We start from the raw sequence: 24,329 nt of genomic DNA, 5'->3' as shown, positions 1-24,329 counted from the left end.
ACAGCACCCGCACAGAGCAAGTGCTCAGTGAGCGCCGGTTATCGTTACCGGGAAACATAAAGAAAGGCTTTATGCATCTCTGTATGAAATGTTGAAAGAAATGTGGGCCTGTGAGACAAATGTGTTCGTGGGAAGATTTCCATTCCTGCAGCAGGCTTCGAACTGTTGGGCCAAGTCGAGAGCCAGCCGGAGTGGACAGGGAAGGTCCCTCACCGTCCCCCTTCTGCTGTTTGCTGATTGGCCTTCTCCCCCAGGCATAGCCCTAAATATGTGCGTTACCCTTGATGCTGGCGGCTGTGGATCACCTTTTTAAAACTTCATAAAAATAAAAATTTTATTTATATCTAAAAATGCTATAAACAAAATTCAAAAAATCAAGTGCAAACTGGGAAAAATATTTGCAACAATGCAAATGCAATAATAGGTTAATGACCTTTTTTAAAAAAAGAATTTATTGGGGCTGGCCCAGTGGTGCGTCGGTTAAGTGCGCACGTTCCGCTTCTCAGTGGCCCAGGGTTTGCAGGTTCGGATCCCGGGTGTGGACATGGCACTGCTTGGCATGCCATGCTGTGGTAGGCGTCCCACATATAAAGTAGAGGAAGATGGGCACAGATGTTAGCTCAGGGCCAGTCTTCCTCAGCAAAAAGAGGAGGACTGGCAATAGTTAGCTAAGGGTTAATCTTACTCAAAAAAAAAAAAAAGAATTTATTTAAAAATAATCATAAATACAGAGAAGCTGAAAGTACAGTATAAAGGACTATTTTTTCCTAAACCATTTGAAAGTGAGTTGCTGATCTGATGCCCCCACACTCCAAATGCTCCTGCAAGCCAAGATAATAAAATAATTGTTGTTGTTTTAAGCAAACCAGTTTTGTACTAAAATGGGCAAAGATTTTGGCACCTGCAAGGGGGGGGGGTGCAGGTGTAACAAATCCTAATCCACAGGACACCGGCTTCAGGTCCAGGGGGGAGTGGAAGCTGGAAGGACCTTGAGGAGACTGACAGCGAGGGTTTGAAAGAAGGTAAAGATCAGGTTACTGGAAGGTTATTATCAGGGTGGTAAAGGGACCCTCGTTGCAGCGAGGTGGAAAGTTTGACAACACCGTTGCCATCAGTGATCTGGAAAATGGGAAATGAATTTAATGAACCCAGTGGTCTGCCTAAGAGTTGGGCCTCTTCTCACTGCCTATCCTACGAGAGGAGCAGCTGGAACTAAAGAATGATGGCTGAGTTTGCGCACACACGTGCGCACACCCGTACACACACACTCTATGTTTACTTATCTATGTATGGAAAACCGTGAGTCCATGCTGATCCACCCCATCCCGATCCAACCCCTGACGCATTCTAGCCTCTCCCTTTGTAACCCTCCTCCATGCAGTGGGAAACCAGCCTTCCCCTTTCCTTCCTGCTTCCGGTTTTGATGATTCTTCCCTCCCTTGTAAAATCTTCCCATCTCCGTGGGGTTGTGGTGGCCCCACCAACTCATCACCTGCTTTTGTCTTACTCTTACACTAACTTTTGTTGTTGGTGCTGTCAAGTGGATTCCGACTTCTAGCGCCCCTGTGGACAGCAGAGCGGGACCCTGCCTGGTCTTCTGGCGCCATCTGCTCCCCTTCCGGATCTCTATCAGACACTCCACTGCCATTCACAGGGTTTTCATGGACAATTTTTTCAGAAGTGGGTGGCCAGGTCCCTTTTCCTGGTCTGTCTCAGTCTGGAGGCTCTGCTGAAACCTGTCCACCATGGGTGACCCTGCTGGTGTTTGAAATACCAGTGGCAGGGCTTTCAGCATCATAGCAACACGCAGCTGCCACGGTATGACAACTGACAGATGGGTGGTGTGGTTCCCTGACTGGGACTGAACCCAGGCTGCCGTGGTGAGAGCGCCGAATCGTAAACACTAGACCCCCAGGGCTGGCTCCACTAATCTAGACAAGTGTCAACCTACTTGCTTTCCTGTGAGGATACCCACCACTCCTTGCCCCAGCTCTGACCTTCCCCTCCAGGCTGCCCCCTGAATGGACACCCTCCTCATCCACGGAGACAGACGCTAACACCCCTGAAAGACCACCCCTCCATGCACACCCCCCTCACCTGTGCCAGCTCCGACCCCCACAGTGCGCCATCCTCTCACTCCTTCTGACCTCTACAGCAGTGATTTTTAAACTTTAGCATGCATGCTAAGTTCCTGGGACATGCTGTTAAGATTTAAACTGTCTTATCTTCAGAGAATTCGATTCAGTAAGCAGGTCACGGGTGCGCCCAGACAGCCATGTCTGCGCATGCATCCTAAGTGGTTCAGATGCAGGGGTGAGAGGACCCCACTGAGTCTGCCCTTTCACTCCTGGCTCTGTGCTCTGCTTAGAGTGGACACTGGAAAGTATTTGTTGTGTATTCCGTTTCAAGGCAGGGCACTGTGAAAGGTTGGAAGCATGCAAGGAGTAGTGCCTGGAGCCCCTCAATGTGGGGTGCTCTCCAAGATGGTGTCAGCCATTTGCCTGGCCTCTGCTGCCACCTCGAGCAGCCAAGACAGCTAGTAAGAGGTTGGCAGTGCTGCCACCCAGACCCTTACTGTCATCACCTCAGAGGCATCAAAATGACACAGCCCTGACCTCTGCCTTTCATTACTGTATATTTCTGGGCAAACCAACTCGAAAACACATACAAACCTTGAAAACATGGCTTGCTTGGCAAATTCTACTTCTTCTGGAGACACTGCGATCATCTGGCCAGTGAGCGTTAACCGGGCACATCGGGGATCTTCTGGGTCAACGATATTTTTTCTGCATTCAAAGAACATTTTTCATATATTAAATGACTACGGAACATCAGCCTGAAATAGGGAGGATTTTATTAAAAATTAAAAATAGCAGTCACATTGCTGGTTATATCATTCAGATTTTTACACTGTCTGTAATTACGTTAAAATCCTTTGACATGGGCAGTGTGAGAGGTGTGTCCGGGTAAGTTTGATGTCAGTCTGCATCCTCGGGGCAGTGGACAGCATCTGAAGCACCTCAGTCAAGACTGCAAATGCCAGGGCTAGCTAGCAAGACCCCAGTCAGGAGCCACTGTCCACAATCATGTTGCTGCTCTGCACACCTCCAGAGGGCACCACTCACTTCAAGACAATAGGAATGGTACGCCTGGAGTAATGCAATGCATCTGCCTGGATCCAGTGGTGACCGAGATAAAGGCTTTCAGATATCACCATCAGAATATGGAGGTTCCTTACTTAACATAAAGAATGTTAGAAATAAGAACAGTAGTGTGACGGTATTTGTGACTGCTTGCTAATAAGTGCTTCCATGGTCGCAGAATTCTTCTAAGACTTGCTTTCATTGTAAGAGTTGCCTGGCAGTGGGGGTGTGGGAAAGGGAGCTTTAAGGTCTCCCCTACCTCTAATCATGTGAGGCTACCTGTTTCTGGAAGAAGCATAAACAGGAGAATCTGATTCTTCAGATGTTCAGATGGTGGCTTCATCTAAAGTGCCAAAAGAAAACACTCCTTGGTCACAGCTGGTGCATTTTGCAAGCTCTCTCCGTAAGTGTTTGGGAAGGTGGTTCAAAGACGGGGACAACACAATGATAATGCTAGTCACTTGCATTCATATAGTGTCATTCGCTGCTATAATTGGATTTGTTAACTTTTATCCAAAGCGCCTTTGGACAGTACCTCATTTTGTGTGATCTTCATGACAACCCTGGGAGGTAGGTGTTATTATTAACCTCATTTTGGAGATAAGGGAAACGAGACCCAGATGGGTTAACTGACTTGCCCAGGGCCATGGAGATGGCAGGGAAGCAACCAGGCCTGTCGGACCCAGGGCCTCTGGTCTCAAGCAGGAAGGCAAGCTGCCTTTCAACCTGTCACATGTATCTGGGCACATCCCAGACTTACCCTCTCCTTCAGCTCCCAGATCCCATGGGTCCTCAAGGTTTATGGACTCTCTGTCTTATTATCTAATTGTGGACTTTTTAATATCATACCCAGAACATTTTCTCAAAACCTTGCCTTGGGGGTAAAAAAAAAAAAAAAATGCTGGCACATGGGAAAAAAGAGCACGTGTAAAGATATTTGTTACAGCATTGTTTGTGATGGCAAAAATTGGAAGTAACCAAATGCTTAGCAGTGGGGGAACACAAGTTTTATCAATACTAAGAAATACAACCTTTAAAAAGAATGAGATATAGTTAAAGGTGTCTGTGATAAAGATATAAGTAAAAATAACCCAATTAAACAATGGAGCAAAGACTTTAACAGACACCTCACCAACGAAGATATACAGGTGGCAAACAAGCGTATGAAAAGCTGCTCCACACCAAAGGTCATGATGGAAAGGCAAATTAAAACAATGAGACTCCACGATACACCTATTAGCATGGAAAAAATCCAGAACACTGGCAACACCAAATGCTGGCAAGGATGTGGAGCAACAGGAACTCTCATTCATTGTTCATGGGAATGCAAAACGGTTCAGCCACGTTGAAAAGCAGTCTAGCTGTTTCTTACAAACTAAACACACTCTTACTATACGATCCAGCAATCGTGCTCCTTGGTACTTACCCAAAGGAGTTGAAAACTATGTCCACACAAAAACGTGCACACAGATGTTTATATCAGCTTTATTCATAATTGCCAAAACTGGAAGCAACCAAGGTGTCCTTCAGTAGGTGAATGGATAAATACACTGTCGTAAATCTAGACAATGCAATATTGTTCAGTGCTAAAAAGGAATGAGCTATCAAGCTATGAAAAGACAGGGAGGAAACTTAAATGCATATTACTAAGTGAAAGAAGCCAATCTGAAAAGGCTACATAATGTAAGATTCCAAATATATGTCATTCTGGAAAAGGCAAGACTATGGAGACAATAAAAAGATCAGTGGTTGCCAGGAGTGTGTGTGCGTGTGTGGGTGCTGCTGGGAGAGAAGACTGGGCAGAGCAGAGAGAATTTTTAGCGCAGTGAAAACACTGTGCGATACTATAATGATGGATACATGTCATCAAACATTTGTCCAAACCCATTAAATGTACGACACCACGAGGGAACCCTTAGGTAAACTGTGGACTTTGGGTGATTATGATGAGTCACTGTAGGTTTATCCTTGGTAAACAAAGGTACCATGCTGGTGAGCAATGTTCATAATGGGGGAGGCTATGCATGTGGGGGCTTAGGTGGTATATGGGAAATCTCTGTACCTTCCTCTCCATTTTATCGTAAACCTTAAACTGCTCAAAAAAATAAAGTGTTAAAAAAAAGATATCAGTAAAAATAGTTAGCTGAAAAGCAATATGTGCAGTATGATCCCATTAAAAACAACCCTAAAGGCCAGCCCCAGGGTCTAGCGGTTAAGTTTGGTGCACTCTGCTTTAGTGGCTTGGGTTCGGTTCCTGGGTGCAGACTACGTCACTTGTCAGCCACACTGTGGCAGCACCTCACATACAAAATAGAGGAAGACTGGCACAGATGTTAGCTCAGGGTGAAACTTCCTCAGTAAAAAACACAAAAAACCCTAAAACTTCAGATATGTTTATACATGCTTAGAAAAAGTTCTGGAAGGATATAGCCCAAGGCTATAACTCTGGTTCTATCAGGAGAAAGGGATTTATGGGGATTTAGGTGTGGGGTGAGGAGTCCCTTTTTATTTTATATGCTTCTATAGTCTTGGAATAATACAATGATTTTTGTACTAATTCCATTATTCAAAGAAAAAGAAAGCATAAACTAGCCCATGGTGCCCCCAAGAAGGTGCCTCCTTGGTGGCAGAGATGAGTGAAAGGGGACCTTTCTGAAATTTTGTTTCAGGGTCTCAGAATTTGATCTTATGGAAAAGACTGTTCATATGGTCTAAAGAGTTGTCAACCCTGACACATATTGACAGGACTGTCATATGGAAAACCTCCTTTACCATCATCTGGGAATTTCCTTAGTCCTGTGCTGCATCACTTCTTTCCTGGGGCCTGTATCTTTCTCTTTCCTCCTCATTTTGGTAAGGTAGTTCTGCCAAAAACATACATGTTTCCAGAGGAGAGGTAGATGGGAAATAAAATTCCTTGAGGTTTTATGTCTGAGGATATGACTGGTTTACCCTCATTCTTGTGTGAGAGTTTGGCTGGGTATTGAATGCTATGTTTGAAATGATTTCCACAAACACTGTTGACGGCATTGCTTGATGCCAGTGTTGCCCCTGAACAGTCGAAATGCGCTGCAATTCTCTTCTTTGCTCTTTTGTATGGGAACTTCCCTTTGCCCCTCTGAAAACTTTCATAAACTAATCTTTACCTACGATTTCCTGAAATTTCATGATAATGTGCTTTGATACAGGCTTTAAAAAAAAATCCAGGGGCTGGCCCCGTGGCCGAGTGGTTAAGTTTGCGCACTCTGCTGCAGGCGGCCCAGTGTTTCGTCAGTTCGAATCCTGGGCACGGACATGGCACTGCTCATCAAACCACGTGGAGGCAGCATCCCACATGCCACAACTAGAAGGACCCACAATGAAGAATATACAACTATGTACCAGGGGGCTTTGGGGAGAAAAAGGAAAAAAATAAAATCTTTAAAAAAAAAATCCATTGTTTTGGGTTTTGGGTTGTCTTCAACCTGGAGACTCATGTCTTTTGGTTCTGGGGAATTTTTCTTCAATTATATCTTTGATAATTTTTTCCTTTCATTTTCTCAATTCACTTTTTCTGGAATTATGTTACTTGACTGTTGGACCTTTTGGATCAGCCCTTTAATTTTCTTATTGTTTCTCTCGTATGTTTCATCTGTTTTTTTTTTTTATCCTACTTTTTGGGAAATTACTTCAAATCTACCTTCTAATGCTTTGAGTTTTTTATTTCTGCTATCATATTTTTAATTTTTAAGAGCTCTTTTTCCATCCTGAGTGTTTTTATTTTAAAGCCTATCCTTCTGCAATATACTGTCTTCTGTCCTGAAAAATTACTTCCTTTTCTCTGTCTTGTTTTAGGTCTCCCTGAGTTACTTTTATCTGTTTGTTTTGCATGGGAGAGACTTTCTCGAAGGATTGGTTCTCCTTGGCTATCATAGTTAAAATGTGGCACCCCAAAGCTGACTGGGAATTCTGATGGCATAGGTATGGCTTTTGACCCGTGGACTTCACCGTAGGGTGGTCAGGCTTGGTGGTTTTGTTTAGGGACCCTTAACTATTGGTATCTGTATGTTTTTTCCTCCTGGGCTGTTCAGTATCTCTGGGGAAATTCAGACAAAGCCTGTTAAAGATGATCTCAGTCCAAAATTCACAGGAAGAAGCAAGAGCCAGTAGAAAGAGCAAATATCAGAAATAGATGCCCAAGACATATATCTAATTGATTATAAGATAAAAATATCTAAAATGAATAAGGTCTCTCAATCTTTAACGAGAGTGTAGCTCTTCGGGGGTCTGTTTTATATGGGGATCTTACCTCTAACTCTTCACCTCACTCAGCCCAAGATACTGTTTCTTTTTCCTCCTTGTACGAAGATCCAAGCCTCTAATTGTCCCAGACTGAGAAATCCCACTAGAGAAGGCCTGGTTCTGGTTTTTCGCTTCATCTTCATTCCTGACCCCTGGGGATTTCCTTTTGTGTCCTATGAGCATGCATTGAAAAGAACGTTTATCTTCCTATTGTTTTTTAGATTGATGAAGTCCATTTTAAACTTTAAACAATGAGTTTTTTTCTGTTTTTAGATTATAAACATAGTCAATTTCCATGTAGAAGATTTGGAGACTATAAAAATATACATTAGCAAAGAAAAATGAGTGTTTTTTAATAAACTTGGAATATAGCATATTTAGAATTTTTATCTTATTTTTTCCACTTAATAATACAATTGCGAATATTTTATATTGAGAAGTATACGTTTTGAAATCTGTTTATGGACAAAATTCTCAGCTGCAGCTCCACTCAAACATTTTTCTACCCTTCCTGAGCACTCAGTATATGGAAGCGGCCTGAAAGCTGGGCTCTGATGTTGAGTCGTTTTACTTTGTATTTTTGAGAGCTGTGCTGAGTGGCTGGGCAACGGGAAGAGCAAGTGTCCAGTCCCAGTGCCACTGTTACCAAGTGACCTGAGACCCGAATGCCGGAGCCTCAGTTTCCTCACCTGTAAACTGAGGGTGTTAATCTCCTGCCTGCCTTCTTCAAAGTTCACATGTATGGAAAAGCGCTCTGAACCTCATAAAGAAGTCATGAACGGTGTTATTTTATGTGTAAAGCTTCTGTTCTAACCTGCAGGCCTTCGTGAAATTACAGTACGTTAACGTGAGCAGGTTAGAGACAGAGAAGCGCTTTTCTTGAAGTAGACTGAATGTTTCTCTCCTCTTTCAGTCTCTTGCCTTGAAGGGTTTTTCTGGCACGGCATTTCATTATCTGAGGCTAGGGGAGAAAGCTTTATGATGGATTGTTTGCCAGCAGCAGAGGAGAGAAGGCTCTTGCATTTCTCTTTTGCTAGAGGCCAGTTCTAGTCAGGAATATGGCTCTGCATAATCCATATAGCTGAGCATTCTGATATATGGATACTGGTAGGTGCGGAAGGACGTGAAAGGCACGTAGTGTGGGGGTTAAGATTATGGGCTCTGAGTCAGCCTCCTGGATTTGAATCCTGGCTGTGACTCGACCTCTCTGAGCCTCAGTGTCCTCATGCGTAAAAAACAGACACAAATAGGTCCTGCCTCATTGGTTGGTGCTGGTGGGGGGTGTGGGGGAGACTTCTTGCCCCTGCTGATGAGGGGGGCTCCACTAGCCTAATACTCTTGACTCTTTCCACTACGAAGGCTTAAATTAATCGCTGAATTAGGAAGAAGACACTGGACGCGTGTAGCTTAGTCCCATCTCCCAGCAGGGAGTACAGTCTATTCTAGTCTTCCCCCCAGGAATTAAAAAGAGGCCTGGCACAGCTCAGGGAGGCCTAGGGTGCACTGCTGCCCGGGACCAGTGTGCAGGCCTGTCTAATTCTGGAGTTTCCTTGTCTACACTCTCCATGTTGGCTTTATCAACGTTAAAGGTGATATTTGCCATTTCCTCTGCTTTACTCTTTTCTTTTATTTCTCAGATGGTATATCAGGCAGACTATGGCCTGATGGCCAAATGGGGCCTGCCACCTGCTTTTCTTTGGCCTGAGATGCCAGAATGGAGTTTACACTTTTAAATGGTTGAGAAAAATCAAAAGAATTATGACAAGTGAAAACTATATGAAGTTCAAATTTCAGTGTGCATAAATAAACTTTTATTGGAACACAGCCACATTCATTTATTAGCACATTGTCTATAGAGCTACGAAGGCAGAGTTGAGTAGTTGTGACAGAAACTGTATGGCCTACAGCACCTAAAAAATTGACAATCTGTCCTTTACAGAAAAAATTTGCCAGCCCCTGGTTTAGATCGTGGAACTGGAAGAAGGATGCTGTTCATTGGGCCCTCTTGAGCTCTACATGAGGATTACATGCACGAATTCACATAAAGTGATGAGAGCAGTGCCTGGCACATAGCAAGCGCTCATATAGTGATGCTGTTGCTGCTGCTGCTGAATTGTTATGGGGGCCTGGAAGGGTGGAGTGGCTGGAGAGTTCTGGGATTTTACAGTCTCAACTGGTGGTGGTATCCATCATGAAACATCAAAAAGATCGTTATGGACTGAATTGTGCACCCCTCAAATTCAAATGCTGAAGCGCTAACTGCCATTGTGACTGTATTGGGAGACAGAGTCCTTAGAGAAGTAATTAAGGTTAATTAACTAAGGTCAACGAGGTCATAAGGGTGGTGTCCTAACCCAGTAGGACTGGTGTATAAGAAGAGAGGGACAGCAGGGAAGGATGCACAGCGGAGAGGCCGTGCGAGACACAGCAAGGCGGAGGCCATCTGCAGACCAAGGAGAGAGGCCTCAAGAGAAACCAACCCTGCTGACCCTTAGTCCTGGACTTCTGGCCTCCAGAATGTTGAGAAAATAAATTTCTGTTGTTTCATCCCCCTGGTCTGCCGCCTTTTGTTACGGCAGCCGAGCTATCACAAAGACAGGCAGGACTGAATGGTGATTCTGAAAAGGCGAGCGTCAAAAGCCTCCCCCGCCTCTCTGGCTAAGTTTGCTGCAGAGATCGGTGCTATGGTGGTGGAAGGGATTAAGTTAGGAGGGTAGTGGGTATTACATAATGTAGTGGGGAGTTAGTTTATAAAATCTTGAAAGTGTTTTTTTTCAGGCTTAAAATGGAGACTATGTTTATGGCAGATCCTCTTCCTGTATTGGGAGCTGTAGCATCTAAGGAGCCCAGAAATTGTGGGAAAGACGCACTCTATCTGGTTTCCAGATGCATTGCATATTTTTACCATTCTAATAATATGATCTCCACCAGCATTATGGTAAGAGCTGGCCCCACTGTAAGCAGACTTTGACAGTTTCTGGGTGGGCTGTGCAAGTCATTTCAAATCTGCCTAGCTAGCTATCTATTCATTTGTTTAGTTTCATAATTTGATTTTTGCTTGAGAAAATGTATAATTTTTTTCCTTTTTGAAATCAGCTATGATTATTTAACATTTATATATCTTCCCATATTTTAAGGCATCTGACTTATTTAATCCTTGTAGCATCCCTGTGATGTGCGTCACACACCATTATCTCCTGGTGTGCAGTGAAGGCATAACTCAGCAGACCTGGGTTGCTCAAACCCTGCACATTCCAAAGAAACGCCTGTTTTCAGGAGGGCTGGCCCTTGACTGGCTCCAGGAAGATAACCTCTGAACCCTTGAAATACCCTGCTTCCTAAGAGTGTTTTTGTATGCCTGAGGCCCTGGGCCACACTGAATCAACTTGACCTCTTGGGGCCCAGGGGCTGAGTGGCTAAGATCAGTCATGTGGACACTGGAGTGCCCATGTGACTGAATCACAGTAAAAACTCTGGAAACCAAGGCTCAGGTGAGCTTCTTTGGTTGGCAATACTTTGCATGTGTTGTCACACAATGTTGCAGGGAGAATTAAGTGTGTCCTCATTCAGTTGCACTGGGAGGGGACATCCGGAAGCTTCTGCCTGGTTTCTCTTGGACTTTGCCCCATGCACCTTTTCCCTTTGATAATCTTGATCTGTATCCTGTCACTGTAATAAGCCATGAGCTCCTGAGTCCTGTGAGTCCTTCCAGCGAATCACTGAGCCTGAGGGTGGTCTTGGGCTGGCCAAGCAAATTCTGGCAGATCCTCTTTTCACAGATGGTATATATCATAAAATGGCTGCTTGGAGGCATGATTCATTAAAACTCATTCTCATCCATTATTACATTAAAATCTTGAGAAAGGTACATTTGTTAAGCAAAACATGTTTTGCTTAGACCTAAGGAACTTGTTTTCACCTGCCCAGAAGTTTTTCCTTATTACACATCCTGGTGAGTCGTAACAAGAGAAATAGTGGACATGCCCACATATTCAGGTAAATCGTTTCATGTGAGAACATTGTGTACCATTTGAAAGTGTTATAATAGGTTGTTTTTTTTTGACACTGCAAAAGTGTAGTTGCTGAATTGTGAATTTTTCTTATGGGCTCAGATGAAAGACTCATGGGGTGCAATCTACATAATAATTATAAAAACTAAGTCTATATTGAATTTTGTAAAATAATCTGAAGGGGATAGGAGAAAAGAAGTAAAGATAGTAAACAGGAACTAAATTTACATATACTGGAGGAGACTGTCATCAGTTGTACCCAATTTACTTGTTCACTATTAAAGCTAATTTCTTCACAAAACTGCTCTGACACGAAAGCAATGAAATCAGCACTCATACGTAAGTCGTTATAGAACAACACATTACATTTAAATCAGGAGCGTTTTGCTTCTCCACTGGTGGTTATTATGTAGACTAGAAAGGAGATTATACATTTAAATAGGTCAATAAAAAACTTTCCATTTACACAGTGGGCAACCCAGCTAAACTCAGTATAACTTCCTTCTCACCTGTGGTAGGTGGGATAATGGCCCCCGAAAGATGTCCCCGTGCTAATTGCTGGAACATGTGACTGTGTTACCTCACATGGCGAGGAGGAAATAAGACTGCTAATCAGCTAACTTTGCACATAGAGATTACCCTGGATTATCCAGTTGGGCCCAATGCAATCACGGGGTCTTACAAGTGGCAGAGGGAGGCAAAAGAGAGTATTGGAGTGATGTGATGTGAGAAAGAGTCAACTGGCCATAGCAAGCTTTGAATATGAAAGGGAGCATGAGCCAAGGAATGCAGGCAGCCTCTAGAAGCTGGAAAAGGCAAGAACCTGGTTTTTCCCCTGGAGCCTCTGGAAAGGAACCCAGTCCGCCTCCACCTTGGTTTTAGCCCAGTGACTCCTGTTTGGGATGTCTGACCTCCAGAACTATAACATAATACACTTGCATTGTTTTAGACCACTGAGTCGTGGTAATTCGTTACAGTAGCAAGGGGAAACTACTGTACCATCTGAAGGAAGGTTGCCTGCAATCCCATCCTTAGTCACGTGAGTGCGAGGCACTGAGGTTATTGGCAGCTGCTGCTCCCGACATGGTCAGCAAATTCGCTGCTGACCAGGAAGGAGGATACCGTGTACCCTGGGGACCCTGACTGATGGCTTTCAATTTATGAGAGCCTACTTTGATGAGCAGGGCCTGTAAAAGACATTCTCCCTCCTCTTGGCGATGTACTTTGCATATTGTTTAGGCATCCACTTCCCCCTCACTCAGCTTCAGGGAACCTTAGTCCATCCCCAGATCTTGAGGGCTGGGACTGCTACACCAACCAGCACATTCTATCCCCCGACCACAGTGAAGGATTCAGGGATTGGCACAAGAGCAAGTTTGGTCATGAAAGCCTAAGGAGCTACTTGCTGGGCACTTCTCAAATGGCAACCTTTGGAGTCTACTGGAGAGATGCTCGCTTTTGCTGGACATAAACAGGGAGCATGTGTACCTGGAAGTCGCCGGCACCACAAGGCTCACAAGCAGGGCTGTTCTTAAGATGAAGCAGACACGGAGAAGGCAGGGAGGAAAGACGGGAAAACCACATTTTGGCTGACATTGCAGAGCCCCTAAGAAAAGCCCACCACTGGAATTCAAATATGTGAACAAGTTTCTTTAACTCTCTAAGCACATCTGAGCTTATTTTCTTTTTCTTGCAACTGAGAGGTTCCTCACTACCAGAAGAGCTTCCAGTTTCTGTCTCTGCTCAGAATGGATCACGGCATGCCCACCTCATGTTGGATGGTATTAATAGTGATCCACAAAATATTCTAATGCAGGCAGTAAAGTCATGATGGAGCTATGTAAAGTGAGGACATGGTTCCCATATGCATGTGTTTCCATTAACCCAGTATCATGCAAAGCAAAGATGACCTGTATTTAAAAAATATTCACAAATGTATACATTTCCTTGAGGTAAGACTACCTCCACCATTTACCTGGAAGCAGTTTTCCATGGGTCTCTTGTGTTCCTGAACACCTTGTGAGTAGAGGACTAGCTCCCTTTGTTCTGGACCAACTTTTCCCAAACAGCCTTGGAAGATAGAGAGAGTGTCTCTCTCTGGGGCCAACGGCAGGTTGTTTACTATCCAGTAGGGTGAAGACACTGTCTCCCTCTGGAGGCAGGCAGGCTTGCTTCCTGGCATCGCCATGGGGGAATCAGGGCTCGAGGGAACCCTGCCACAAGATGCAGATCCTCTGGCTCCTGCTATTGCCATGAGTTACAAAGTCCTTTGTCTCTGACCCAGGAGTCTTGTGTTTTCTGCAGCAGGCTGACCGGTTAGTTAGAACTAACAAGGCTAACGTTTGCAAACAAGGAAAATCTTACATTTTTCTCACAGTTCTCAACACCATGTAAAAACATTAAATTTCTTTACTTTTGGCTAGAATTGGATCACTTTGGAATCAGTGAGGCGAAAATAATTATGCTGATCAGAAGCTCTGATTTGCATTTTTACATATCTTTGAGTAATAAAAATAGAGGAATAAATTATTTTCAAGTGTTATCTGTTTTTTAGACAAAAATGTTTCTTATGACATGAATTATAAAGCAAAATGATGAAAAGACACCTTGCCGGTGCAGTTTGGAATCCATTGGTGGCATTGCTCTCTCTGGATTAGTCCAGGGCCTTTCTGGTCCACCCCCAGCCTGGGAAGGTGGGCAGGACTGACACAAAAGGAATTCCCTGTTCACCCACTTGCACCTCCCCTGGGTCCCTCCGTGTTCCTCTCCTTCCCATTTAGCACTCTGCACAGGCCCCCTGGTCTGACACATCATCTGCTATTTCCTGACCTTTGACTCTAGCTGAACTCCATTCCTTGGCTCTTGATGGAGCAAGAAAAAAAAAATCAGTATTACAGGAACAATAACTGACTGCAGCTGTTTTTGAATTTGCGCATCTGTACGTGATTAGGGTAGAGGTGGTGGCAGTGGTGGCAGCAAATTCATCTCAGGAAAAGCTGCTCTTCTGTTTAGGAAAGCACTTTAAGGAGTCCTGATTATGAAGGCACAGGCCCTCCCCAGGGCACCAGGCCAGTGTTTGGGAGGAGAGGAAGGGAGTTAAGTGTGTGCAGTACTGCAAATGGTTCCTCCTCGATCTTACTGCGTTCCGGACACAGAATGGTTTTGTTTGTTTGGGGAGGTTGCTGAGACTCAGGGAAGAAAGGCAGAGGGAGGAGACGTGGAGTGTAGGGGAGATGCCCAGCAGGCTGGCAGGAGGCTGGAAATAGGGAACGAGGTGCCCTCCATCCCTGAAATGAGGAGTGGCCAGTGGCTGGGGTCGGGATGTCACATGATGTGGTTTGTGTCCTATGCTGTTCCAGGAGTTGCCAGATTTAGTAGATAAAAATACAGGATGCTCAGTTAAATGTGACTTTTAGATAAACAACAACTCTTTTTTTCAGTATAATATGTCCCAGACAATATTTGGGACATACTTACACTAAAAGAGTATTTGCTTATCTGAAATTCAGATTTAACTGGACACCCCGTGTTTTATCTGACAACTCTAGCTGTACGCCCTCCCTACGATTATCCCTGGCCCTAGTAAAAGTCTGTTACAGCCAGGGTCCCTGTGTGGCAGAGGAGAGGAGTCGCCAGATGTGGTGATAAGACATCCAGAGGTGACTGAGAAGAGGGGGAGGGAGAGGCAGGGGTGACAGTCGCCACCCGAAGCAGAATCTCTTTCTGGGAATCCTTGGAAAGGTTTGGGCGGGCTTGCTGCCTCCCGCAGATGCTGAGCGCTTAGTTATTTTATTCATGTATTGCTGGACAGGATGACCCTAGGGACTGAGAGCCTGGGCTGCACTGTTTCCATCTCTCTTTCAGGTCAGGGGACCTTCTTTTGGGTACTTCTCCCTTTCCACCTGTCCTTGGGACCTGCCACCTGTGCCCTGCCAGTGACCCAAGAGGACTCCAGTCTTAAGGACAGGACCAGAACAGATTTGCTCAGATGGCCACCTGGAGAACCCAGAGGATGATTCACCTGCTTGAGGACCCTGGCAGAGAGTGGCGGGAGCTGTCCTGGAACCACCCTCCGCCCTCCTGGTCCCCGGCTGCATTCATTACATCTCACCACTGCTGTCTGTGTTGCTCTGTGGGGTGAATGCTGGCACACCCAGCCTGGAACTTCTTTTCAACCTTTCATCTTAATTTTTCCTATAACACAGTCTAATATGGTATGTGGCAGTTTAAGCCAGGGGAATCAGGGACCAAAATGTTAAAAGGGTCTGTTCTTGGGGAGTAGGCTTCATGCCCACAGGCATGGACCCATGAGGCAGTACTGTCCTGAGGCCTGGACCCCATTATATTGGGGTTCTAGAATGCTGCTAAATAAGGATAATGGTCAGCTATAGCACTTTGTGTGTAAAAAAGTGGATTCGATGACCTGGGCCAGTTATAATGGAAACACTAAGACAGTGATTGTGCCCTCAAATTATTTCCAATTAAATGAGAAGACTGCCTTCCAAATATTTAACCTCCCTTGAGATAAGCAATCCTCTTTGCTACTATTTCTTTTATAGCCACATTTTTATGAGCTACAGTTTTCTAAGAGCTTCACAAGGGATGCATTTTTCTAATAAACATACATGCAACCTTCCCGAACACTTTACGTCTTGTTGGTTGGTATATTTAAAGGTCTGTCCTATTTTTATGCATTTGCATTCAGAGGTAAAGAAAAATGTTAGAGAAAAGAATACATTATGTTCTTTTAGGATTTAGGAAGTTAAGCCAATATACATACATACCAAGCAAATGACATTAAAATATTTGTTCAACTTTAGTTTGATTCTTTAAAATATAGAAAAAAATTTGTTTCATGCAATCCCTGAGTGACAGGGATACAATTTCCACACACTGGACCGCCCAGTCCTGTGATGGGCGAAATCCCCATCCGTGTACAGTGGTTCTCAACCAGGAGAGGTTTCTTCCCCATAAAAGGTAATCGGAAATCTATGGAGCATTTTTCAGTTGTCACAGCAACTGGACTGGGTGCTCTACTTGCATTTACGGGGCAGGGGCCAGGACTTCTAAATGTCCTGCAATGCATGGGACTGTCTTGCACAATGAGTGGTCCCACCCAAAATGCCAACAGACCCCACTGAGCCATGCTACTAGCTTCATCTCTCTGATGCATCCACCAGGTAGTGAATGAAGGCCAGTCAGTGTAGATGAGAGTTTCTTAACCTCGGCACTATTGACACTTGAGGCTGGATAATCCTTTGTGATGGGAGCTTTCCTGTGCACTGTAGATATTTAGCAGCATCCCCAAGCTCTACCCGTGAGATTGCAGTGGCACCCCTGCCCCAAGTTGTAATAACCAAAAATGTCTCCAGGTATTGCCAAATGTCTCTGGGGCAGGCGTTCTCCCACCTTCCCTTTGAGACCCAGTGGTGCAGACATAGGTAAATTTACAGGCTTGGTGGAGGGAGAGGAGAGAGTTCCCTGTATGGTTTCATACTTGATTTAAGAAATGTGGGTGTCATCTGCAGCTGAGAGAGAGTGGAGGGGGATGAGTAGGTTTGGCCTGAAAAAAAAGGGAGTAGGCAGGACCCTGAGGGTGGGAAAGAGACCTTCCTGGGGAAATGAAGGATTTCTAGCATGGGAGGATTTTGCTCCAGAATTTAAAGTGGAAGTGTCAGCCTGGCCATGTGGTTTGTCCCTGCAGTGCTGAGCTGTCTGGGTGCAGGATCAGAAGAGTAGGAAACAGGGTTTAATAGGGTTGGGTGTAGCCAGGGAGGAGCTCCAGAGAGAGAGGAGCAGAAGAGGTGCCGGGAGTCTTGGGGTGATTATAAAGATAGACCATGGAGTCTAACCTGGGCAAAGAGAAAGAGCCAGGAGGTGCTGACGGGTGGTGAGACAATGATGGGGGCAAAGGGTTGGTGAGCTCCTGTGATCCACGCATCTCGCAGAGGGGTTGCTCAGGCAAGAAGGGGATGAGGCAGGATGCCGAGAATGGAGATTCGGATGTGGCACATATGCTACTAAATCTGGGGTGTGACCGTGGAAGTGGGTGGTGAAAATGTGGCTGGAGGAGCTCGTGTGTAGGATGGGCCATCCACACGATGCTGACGGTAAGAAGGAGAGGGTAGCAGCAGAGAGGAAAACGGGGAGACCTCTGTAGCTTCCACTTGCCAGTTTTACTACTGTCCTCCAGGGAAAGCCCAGAGCAGGCTCCCCTTCTCTGGGCTAGCCTTTCAGACAGCTGCAGGAAGCACTTGAGGCTGTGGTTTTTTCCCCCAGTCTGGCTGCTTTTAGACGTCCTAGTTTGTCAATATCCCTGATATCTATGGTATCCAGAGAGGACCTCACTGTTCCGGCAGAAGGTACGCAAAGTGGAAGAAGTACGTCACGTTCATCATCCTGTACTCCATCTTTCTAGGGAAGCATGCATGTTATGCTCTGTTACATTTTTTTCATTTCATGTCATTTTAAATTTTATTTTAAATTTAATTTTACTTTATGGCATACCAGTATAACGCCTCGTACTATCCCAATTAATTTTTTCCCAGTTTTGTCCTTCCTTCTTGGCACCATTTTCCTGGTTATGGCTTTGGTTTCTCTTGACAATTTTTCTATGTCTCCCAAGCAGGATTCATTACATCAAGCTCCAAATCTGTTCACCCTCAGAACCCTTCCACTGGCTCCCAGGTTCCCAGCACTTTCCAGGAGATGGTGAATGGTCAAGGAACCAGAAACATCCTACTTAGCATTCAGATTAAACATCACCCTACTAATCAACCCCTTTTGGGCATTCAACCAATTGTTCATCCATCCGCAGTTTCACATTCTTTGTGAAATTAGGTGTAAGAGAAACAAACAGATATAAATCTACCCAGCATTACCATCCCTTGGGTCATATTATATATTATTCTACCTTGTCGATGAGGACATCACAGGCTTTCTCTCAAAAGCCTTAGGGAAATCCACCTACAGTGAGAAGACAAGTTTCCCGATTTATCACCTTAGTAAATCTACCAAAGAAAGGACGGACTTTTGGACATGCCATCCTCCCCACCCAACATTGCCTGTAGGTGCTCACTTCTTCCTATTTTAAGGGGCATACAACATGTTTTAAACAGTCTGTTTCAGAATAACTACGAAAGTTATTTGTGTTCATCTACAGACCTTCCAAGCCTCCGTTTTTTCAGACTCTGAACAAATTTGTCCATTTTCACGCTGTTGGTGCCTTTTCCACTCCTCCTCAGATCTATGTTCTTATCTGTGGAGTCTCTGAGTTTCTTGGAATGAAACTTGTGTGGTTCAGAAGCCTTGGCCACACGTATTTAAAGGAAAGAATGCGCCATTACTTTTCTCTCACGCAGTGTCAAGTCTTGTGAGCCCAGCCGACCACGCACAAAGGGACAGGGAAAGTCGGTCCGCTTTCAGGCAGCAGAAGGGCAGGGATGCTAACAACAGTCCACACTCACAGCCACGCCATCATTTAGCAGGACAGGTCAATTTAGAACCCTTTTCTCTGCGGTTTTCACAGTTCTCTATCATTTTGATACACTGCCAATATATTAAAATTTATATTTATCAATTGAATCTCACGTATTTGAGCCATTTTAATATCTATATTTTAAAAACAACTATATTAAAAATAAGTACAATCACGACTCCCCCAAAATACCAAAGAGAGCTTTGGTATATATTGGAATAAATTACAAGGTTTCTATCTACACTTGCAAATGCATTTAAACTGGTACATCCATCTGTGGTTGGTTGAATAACGCCCAAAGATGTCCACGTCCTAATCCCCAGAGCGTGTGAATGCTACCTTCTACGGCAAAAGGGACTTTGCAGATGTGATTAAATTAAGGAGCTTGAGATGGGAAGATTAGCCTGGATTATCTGGTGGGTCCAATGTAATCCCAAGTGTCCTTGTGGAGGGAGGCAGGAGGTCAGAGCAGAAGGATATAGGACAATGGAAGCGACAGGTTAGAGTGATGTAAGGAAGGGGCCATGTGCCAAGGAATACAAGTGGCCTCTAGGAGCTGAAAAAGGCAAGGAAATAAATTCTCCTCTCAGAGCCTCCAGAAGGAACCAGCCCTGCCAACACCTTGTAGTCATTTCAGACTTCTGACCTCCAGAAGAGTAACAGAATAAATTTGTGCTGTTCTAAGCCACAAAATTTGTGGCAATTTGTTACAGCAGCAATAGAAAACTAATATACCCTCCCTCACGGCCCAACTCAAAAACTCCACGTATTCCACCAATAAATCTTTAGCCCCATACCACATTGAAGACTCTGCTAGTCACTGGGGCTGGTGGAGATCGGGAGGACACAGTCCTGGCCCCAGGGAGCTTGCAGTCCAGCAGGGGAGGCAGATGTCAGACAGCTGGCTGTACAGTTAGTGCTGTATCCACTTGATATTCTGACATAGAAGCCTGCCTATGTTCTGAGAGTCAGGAAAGGCTGAAATGTGGAAACGAGTGGGAATTAGGTAAAGAGGGGGCAGGGAAGGTATTCTAGACAGAAGGGACAGCAAGAATGAAGGTCCCCAGGCAGAAAAAAAACAAAAGACCACTGGGAGCAGGACAAAGGTATGTTGGGGGTTAATGTCAGAGAGACCAGAACTGCCAAGGAGTGGACCACGGAGACCTTGTATGGCCATGGGAAGATTCTCAGATTTCATCCTAAGAACAATGGGAAAGCACTGAAGAATGCTAAGCAGGGTAGTGGAATGATGAGATGTGCATTTTGAAAAGATCTCTCTGGCTGTAGGACGGAGAGTGGGTTGGAAAGGGGCAGGCAGGAATCCAGGGAGACTGGTCAGGAGTCTTTAAAGAGCACCGGTGTGCAACAGTGGGAGCCTGGGCCAGGCGGCGGGGAGGAGCAAGCTGGAGAGAAGTCACCAGCTGAGGGAGAGGTTTGGGAGGCAGACCAGTTGAACCTTGCTGCCTGATTGTGAGGTGTGAGGGAGAAGGAGCCGAGGGTGGCACCCAAGGGTCTGCTCCAAAAGGCCCAGGAAGAGGAGCCCTCTGGAAGAGGAGGAAGAGGCGAGCTTGAGGAATCCTTGAGATGTTCAATTAGAGATGTCAGCTGGATTTGGGGTCTGGAGCTCAGATGAGAGCTGTCAGCTGGGAAGACAAGTTTGGGAGTCCCTGGCACACAGCAGTACTCGGGAGTGGATGAGATAGAGAGGGAAGAGTATATAAAAGGAGGAGATGCACAGGCTCATGCATGAGAGTTTCTCCCCCTCCACCAGCTGTCTCCAGGCCAATGTCTCCCAGAGGTTTAACACGCTCAGCTTGTAATACAAGTATTTCCGTGTGTGTCTTACGTCCTTTTCCTCTTCTCAAAGGGAAATACTGTCATCTTTCACCTTTACCCCTGCAGTGCTTGGCATGGTTACTCACACAGCAGAGGCTCAGTCACTACCTGTTGAAGGGAATGCCTTGCTGCAATAGGCTGCCTACATGTATCTGTCCGAATGCATTTAAAACAAGCTTCCTGCTCTGCCTCTATTGCAGTGCAACTCATACAATGGAAATTGTATTCGAACCACTTGAAACAACTTAAAAATATTTCTGTGTTTTGCAGGTTTGGCAGCTTCCGCATCAGTTCTCTCTGGAAGGTGGTTGGGGATGTACAATAGTACCTCTCTCATGAGGCTCTTGGAACGGCCACACGGGTTATATATGTCAATTGCTTAGAACACTGCTCAGCACAAAAGAAGAGGTAGATAAATGATTGCTGTTAGACTTGCGAGGCATACAGTGTAGACAGGGCACTGCCACTTTCCCCTCCTTTTCCTGTGTCTACCTCCTCCAGTTCTGCACAAAGGAAACACCTGTTCATGACAACAGCTTCCACTTATTAGTACTGATCGTGTGCTGGGAACTTTACACACACTGAAACATTTCACTCCCACAGCACGCTGGTGAGTGCTATTATTCCATCTTAGGGTAAGGGAACTGAAGCTCAGACAAGTTAAGCAAGTGGTGCAAGGCCAGGCAGATATTAATTGGTGGGCTGAGGATTCAAATCGATGACCTGCAAATCAGAACCTCTTTCCTCTAACATAATAGTTCTCAAATTTATGTGTGCTTTACGAATTCTGAGATTGTTCCTTGGCAATGCAGGTTCCAAGCCCCCTATCTTCAGAGACTGCTGGAGCCCAGGAGTCTGCATTTGACAAGCAAACCTGGTGGCTCTCCTGGTCTCAGGCGGCTCCCCAGGAATGACTTAGTCACACTGTGGCCCACCAGAGGGTTCTGGAATCAAACCTCGGTCATGTTCCCAGGCCCAGAGATGGCAGCCAGATTGGGGCTGTGAGGCCACAGGGTCACTCTGGAGTCCTCCTGGCTTATAACCCCCCGATCTGGTGATCTTCTGGGATGGGGGCTGGTGGGGTGCTCTGGCCGCTCCTCGCCTGCAGTGCTGGCCTCTGACTTGATGCTGCCCCCAAACTACTTCCAAGACTCCATTCAAGCCCCCTCTGCCCTCGGCTGGCATTACCAGGATGCTGTCCTCGCAGGTAGGGCTTGCTGCTCAGCTCTGGCCCCCGTGCTTCTAGATCCACCACAGCTCCCTCACCTCAGCCTGAATGATATATGTCAAAAATAGGACAGCAGCTCCCTTTAGAGGCAGACATGGACCAAAGGAGCGCTCAGAGCATCCCTTGCTTTCTTCCTTATCCTGCATTACATGGATCTGGGAGTTGTCTCTCTAGTCTAATATGTAACACACACTTTATCTAGTGACACCATCCCTGCATTGCATATTCAGTTGTCCCTTCCAAAATCCCACTGTTTACCTTGCTTAGAGATGTGCAGCAAACAATGAATTAAAAAGGGAAGCTGCCTGGCCCTCCAACGCTTCATTCACTGGGGGGGAAAGAACGTAGCTACAGGGAGCGCAGAGGCCAGAGGGGTCAGAGCTGTCTGCAGAGACCATGCTGTGGAGAGTGGATAGTTATGGAGACCAAATACGAGACTATCCATTTTTCTCTTCCTGTTCTCAGCCCCTCCTTTCCCTAATCTATAAAATGGAAGCCTGGAGTGGATGGCCAGGACCCTTCCAGCCTGTAGGTACTTCTAAGGACACTGGAGTCTTGTCACATTTTAAGGTAAAGCTTTGCTGCTTCGTGAATCACATTTGCCTGCGGTCCAGTTAGCCGCAGCTACGCCTGCTCGGTAGAGACCTCAAAGAGAAAAGGGCAGAAAGAAGTGGCGAGTGAACCAGGATCACCAAGTGGGGAGCATGCAAACACCCCACTGTCCTGACAGACCAGGGGGACCAGCGGGCTTCTCAGAGGGAGAGGCCTGGGACTGTGCAGTCCCAGGGGGCTGAGACCTGGGCAGACAGAAGACGAAATGCATCCTAGGGAACAAACTGGTAATTACTGGGACTAGAAAATCTGAACACAGCCTTAACATGGGAACAAAAGGGTGGAGAAAGGAAGGAAATTTCAGGTTAGTGTCTTATTTTTGAAGGACAGGTCAGGTCGAGTTGGATGAGATGGAAATGATGGATTGGTGGATGGATAGACAGTTGAGAACTGAAGATGCTGAGAAGGTGGAAATCACAGCCACAATGGGGAATCCTACTCATCTCCCCTCTTGTGGAGAGGCAAGGTTTTAACAGTCAGGGGCCCTTAGACATATGCTCGTGTGTCAGGTCTTGCTGTCTCGGGCCACACGACTGGTGACAAATAAGCAGAGAAAAGCCTTTGCCTTTAAGTCTTAACTATGCAGGCCTGGCATATAGTGAGTACTCAATAAATATCATTTGAAGGAAAAAAATTCTTATTTTCATCACAATATTTAGTATGTCCCTTTGTACACAGTATGCTTACGTAAATTCATGTTTAATTGAATTTTTTATCACTATCTCCTCACTTGTCTTACATTATTAGAATAACAGCTTTCCTTCCCAAATTCCTTTGTAATCCAATTAATTAAAATATTTTTTTCTTGGTCAGACATTTTCTTACCATTTCTACACCCTAGATAATTTAGGTACACTTCTGTGTTATCTTAGGAAAGTTACTTCAGTTATGTGCTTTTCTGATGGGGGAGGCCCAACTTATAAAAGCAAAAGGACATCGACCAAGAATATATACGATTGAAATGTCAAAATTGCATCTTTAGTTTTTCTGTTTCTTCCAGTGACAAAAGAAGAGAAAATTAGATAAAAATGAATTAGGAAACCATTTGCAAATTACATATCTGATAAGGATCCTATCCAGAATATATAAAGAACTCTGGAGCTGGCCCTGACAGCCCAGTGGTTAAAGTTCAGCGTGCTCTGCTTCAGCGGCCCAGGCCCGGTTCCCTGGCACAGAACCACATTACTCATCTGTCAGTAGCCATGCTGTGGCAGCAGCTCACAGAGAAGAACCAGAAGAACTTACAACTCTACACAACTATGTCCTGGGGCTTTAGGAGGGGAAAAAGGAAAAAACTGGAGGAATATTGGCAACAGATGTTACCTTAAGGCAAATCTTCCCCTCAAAAAATAAAAAATAAAAAGAACTCTGGCAACTCAACAATAAAAAGAGAAATAATGCAATTAAAAATGGGTAAAGGTATAGAATAGACAGTTCTCCAAAGAAGATATACAGATATCCAGCAAGCACAAGAAAAAATGCTCAACATCTTTAGTTCTTAGGCAAACGCATATCAAAACCACAATGAGATACCACTTCACCCCCATTCAGATGGTTATAACAAAAAAGGCAGGCAATAGCAAGTGTTGGTGAGGACGTGGAGGAATTGGAATCCTCATATATTGCTGATGGGAATATAAATGGCATGGCCACTGAAGAAAACAGTTAGTTCCTCAAAAAGATAATACATAGTTACCATATGACCCAACAATTCCACTCCTAAGTGTATACCAAAGAGACCC

General features: G+C 45.1%; 1 protein-coding gene across 1 annotated transcript in view; it reads right to left on the bottom strand.

Annotated features, from left to right (window-relative positions):
- CREG2 (cellular repressor of E1A stimulated genes 2) overlaps positions 1-24,329 on the bottom strand; it is a 40,555-nt gene that overhangs the window by 5,634 nt on the left and 10,592 nt on the right. Inside the window, exon 3 of the mRNA XM_014854062.3 lies at positions 2,673-2,786. Within this exon, the coding sequence (XP_014709548.3) occupies positions 2,673-2,786 (114 nt within the window). The remainder of the gene's footprint in view (positions 1-2,672; positions 2,787-24,329) is intronic.

The sequence above is a fragment of the Equus asinus genome, chromosome 6, assembly GCF_041296235.1.
Source record: "Equus asinus isolate D_3611 breed Donkey chromosome 6, EquAss-T2T_v2, whole genome shotgun sequence".
NCBI classification, from domain to species: Eukaryota; Metazoa; Chordata; class Mammalia; order Perissodactyla; family Equidae; genus Equus; species Equus asinus.
This window is presented reverse-complemented; position numbering and strand designations above follow the sequence as displayed.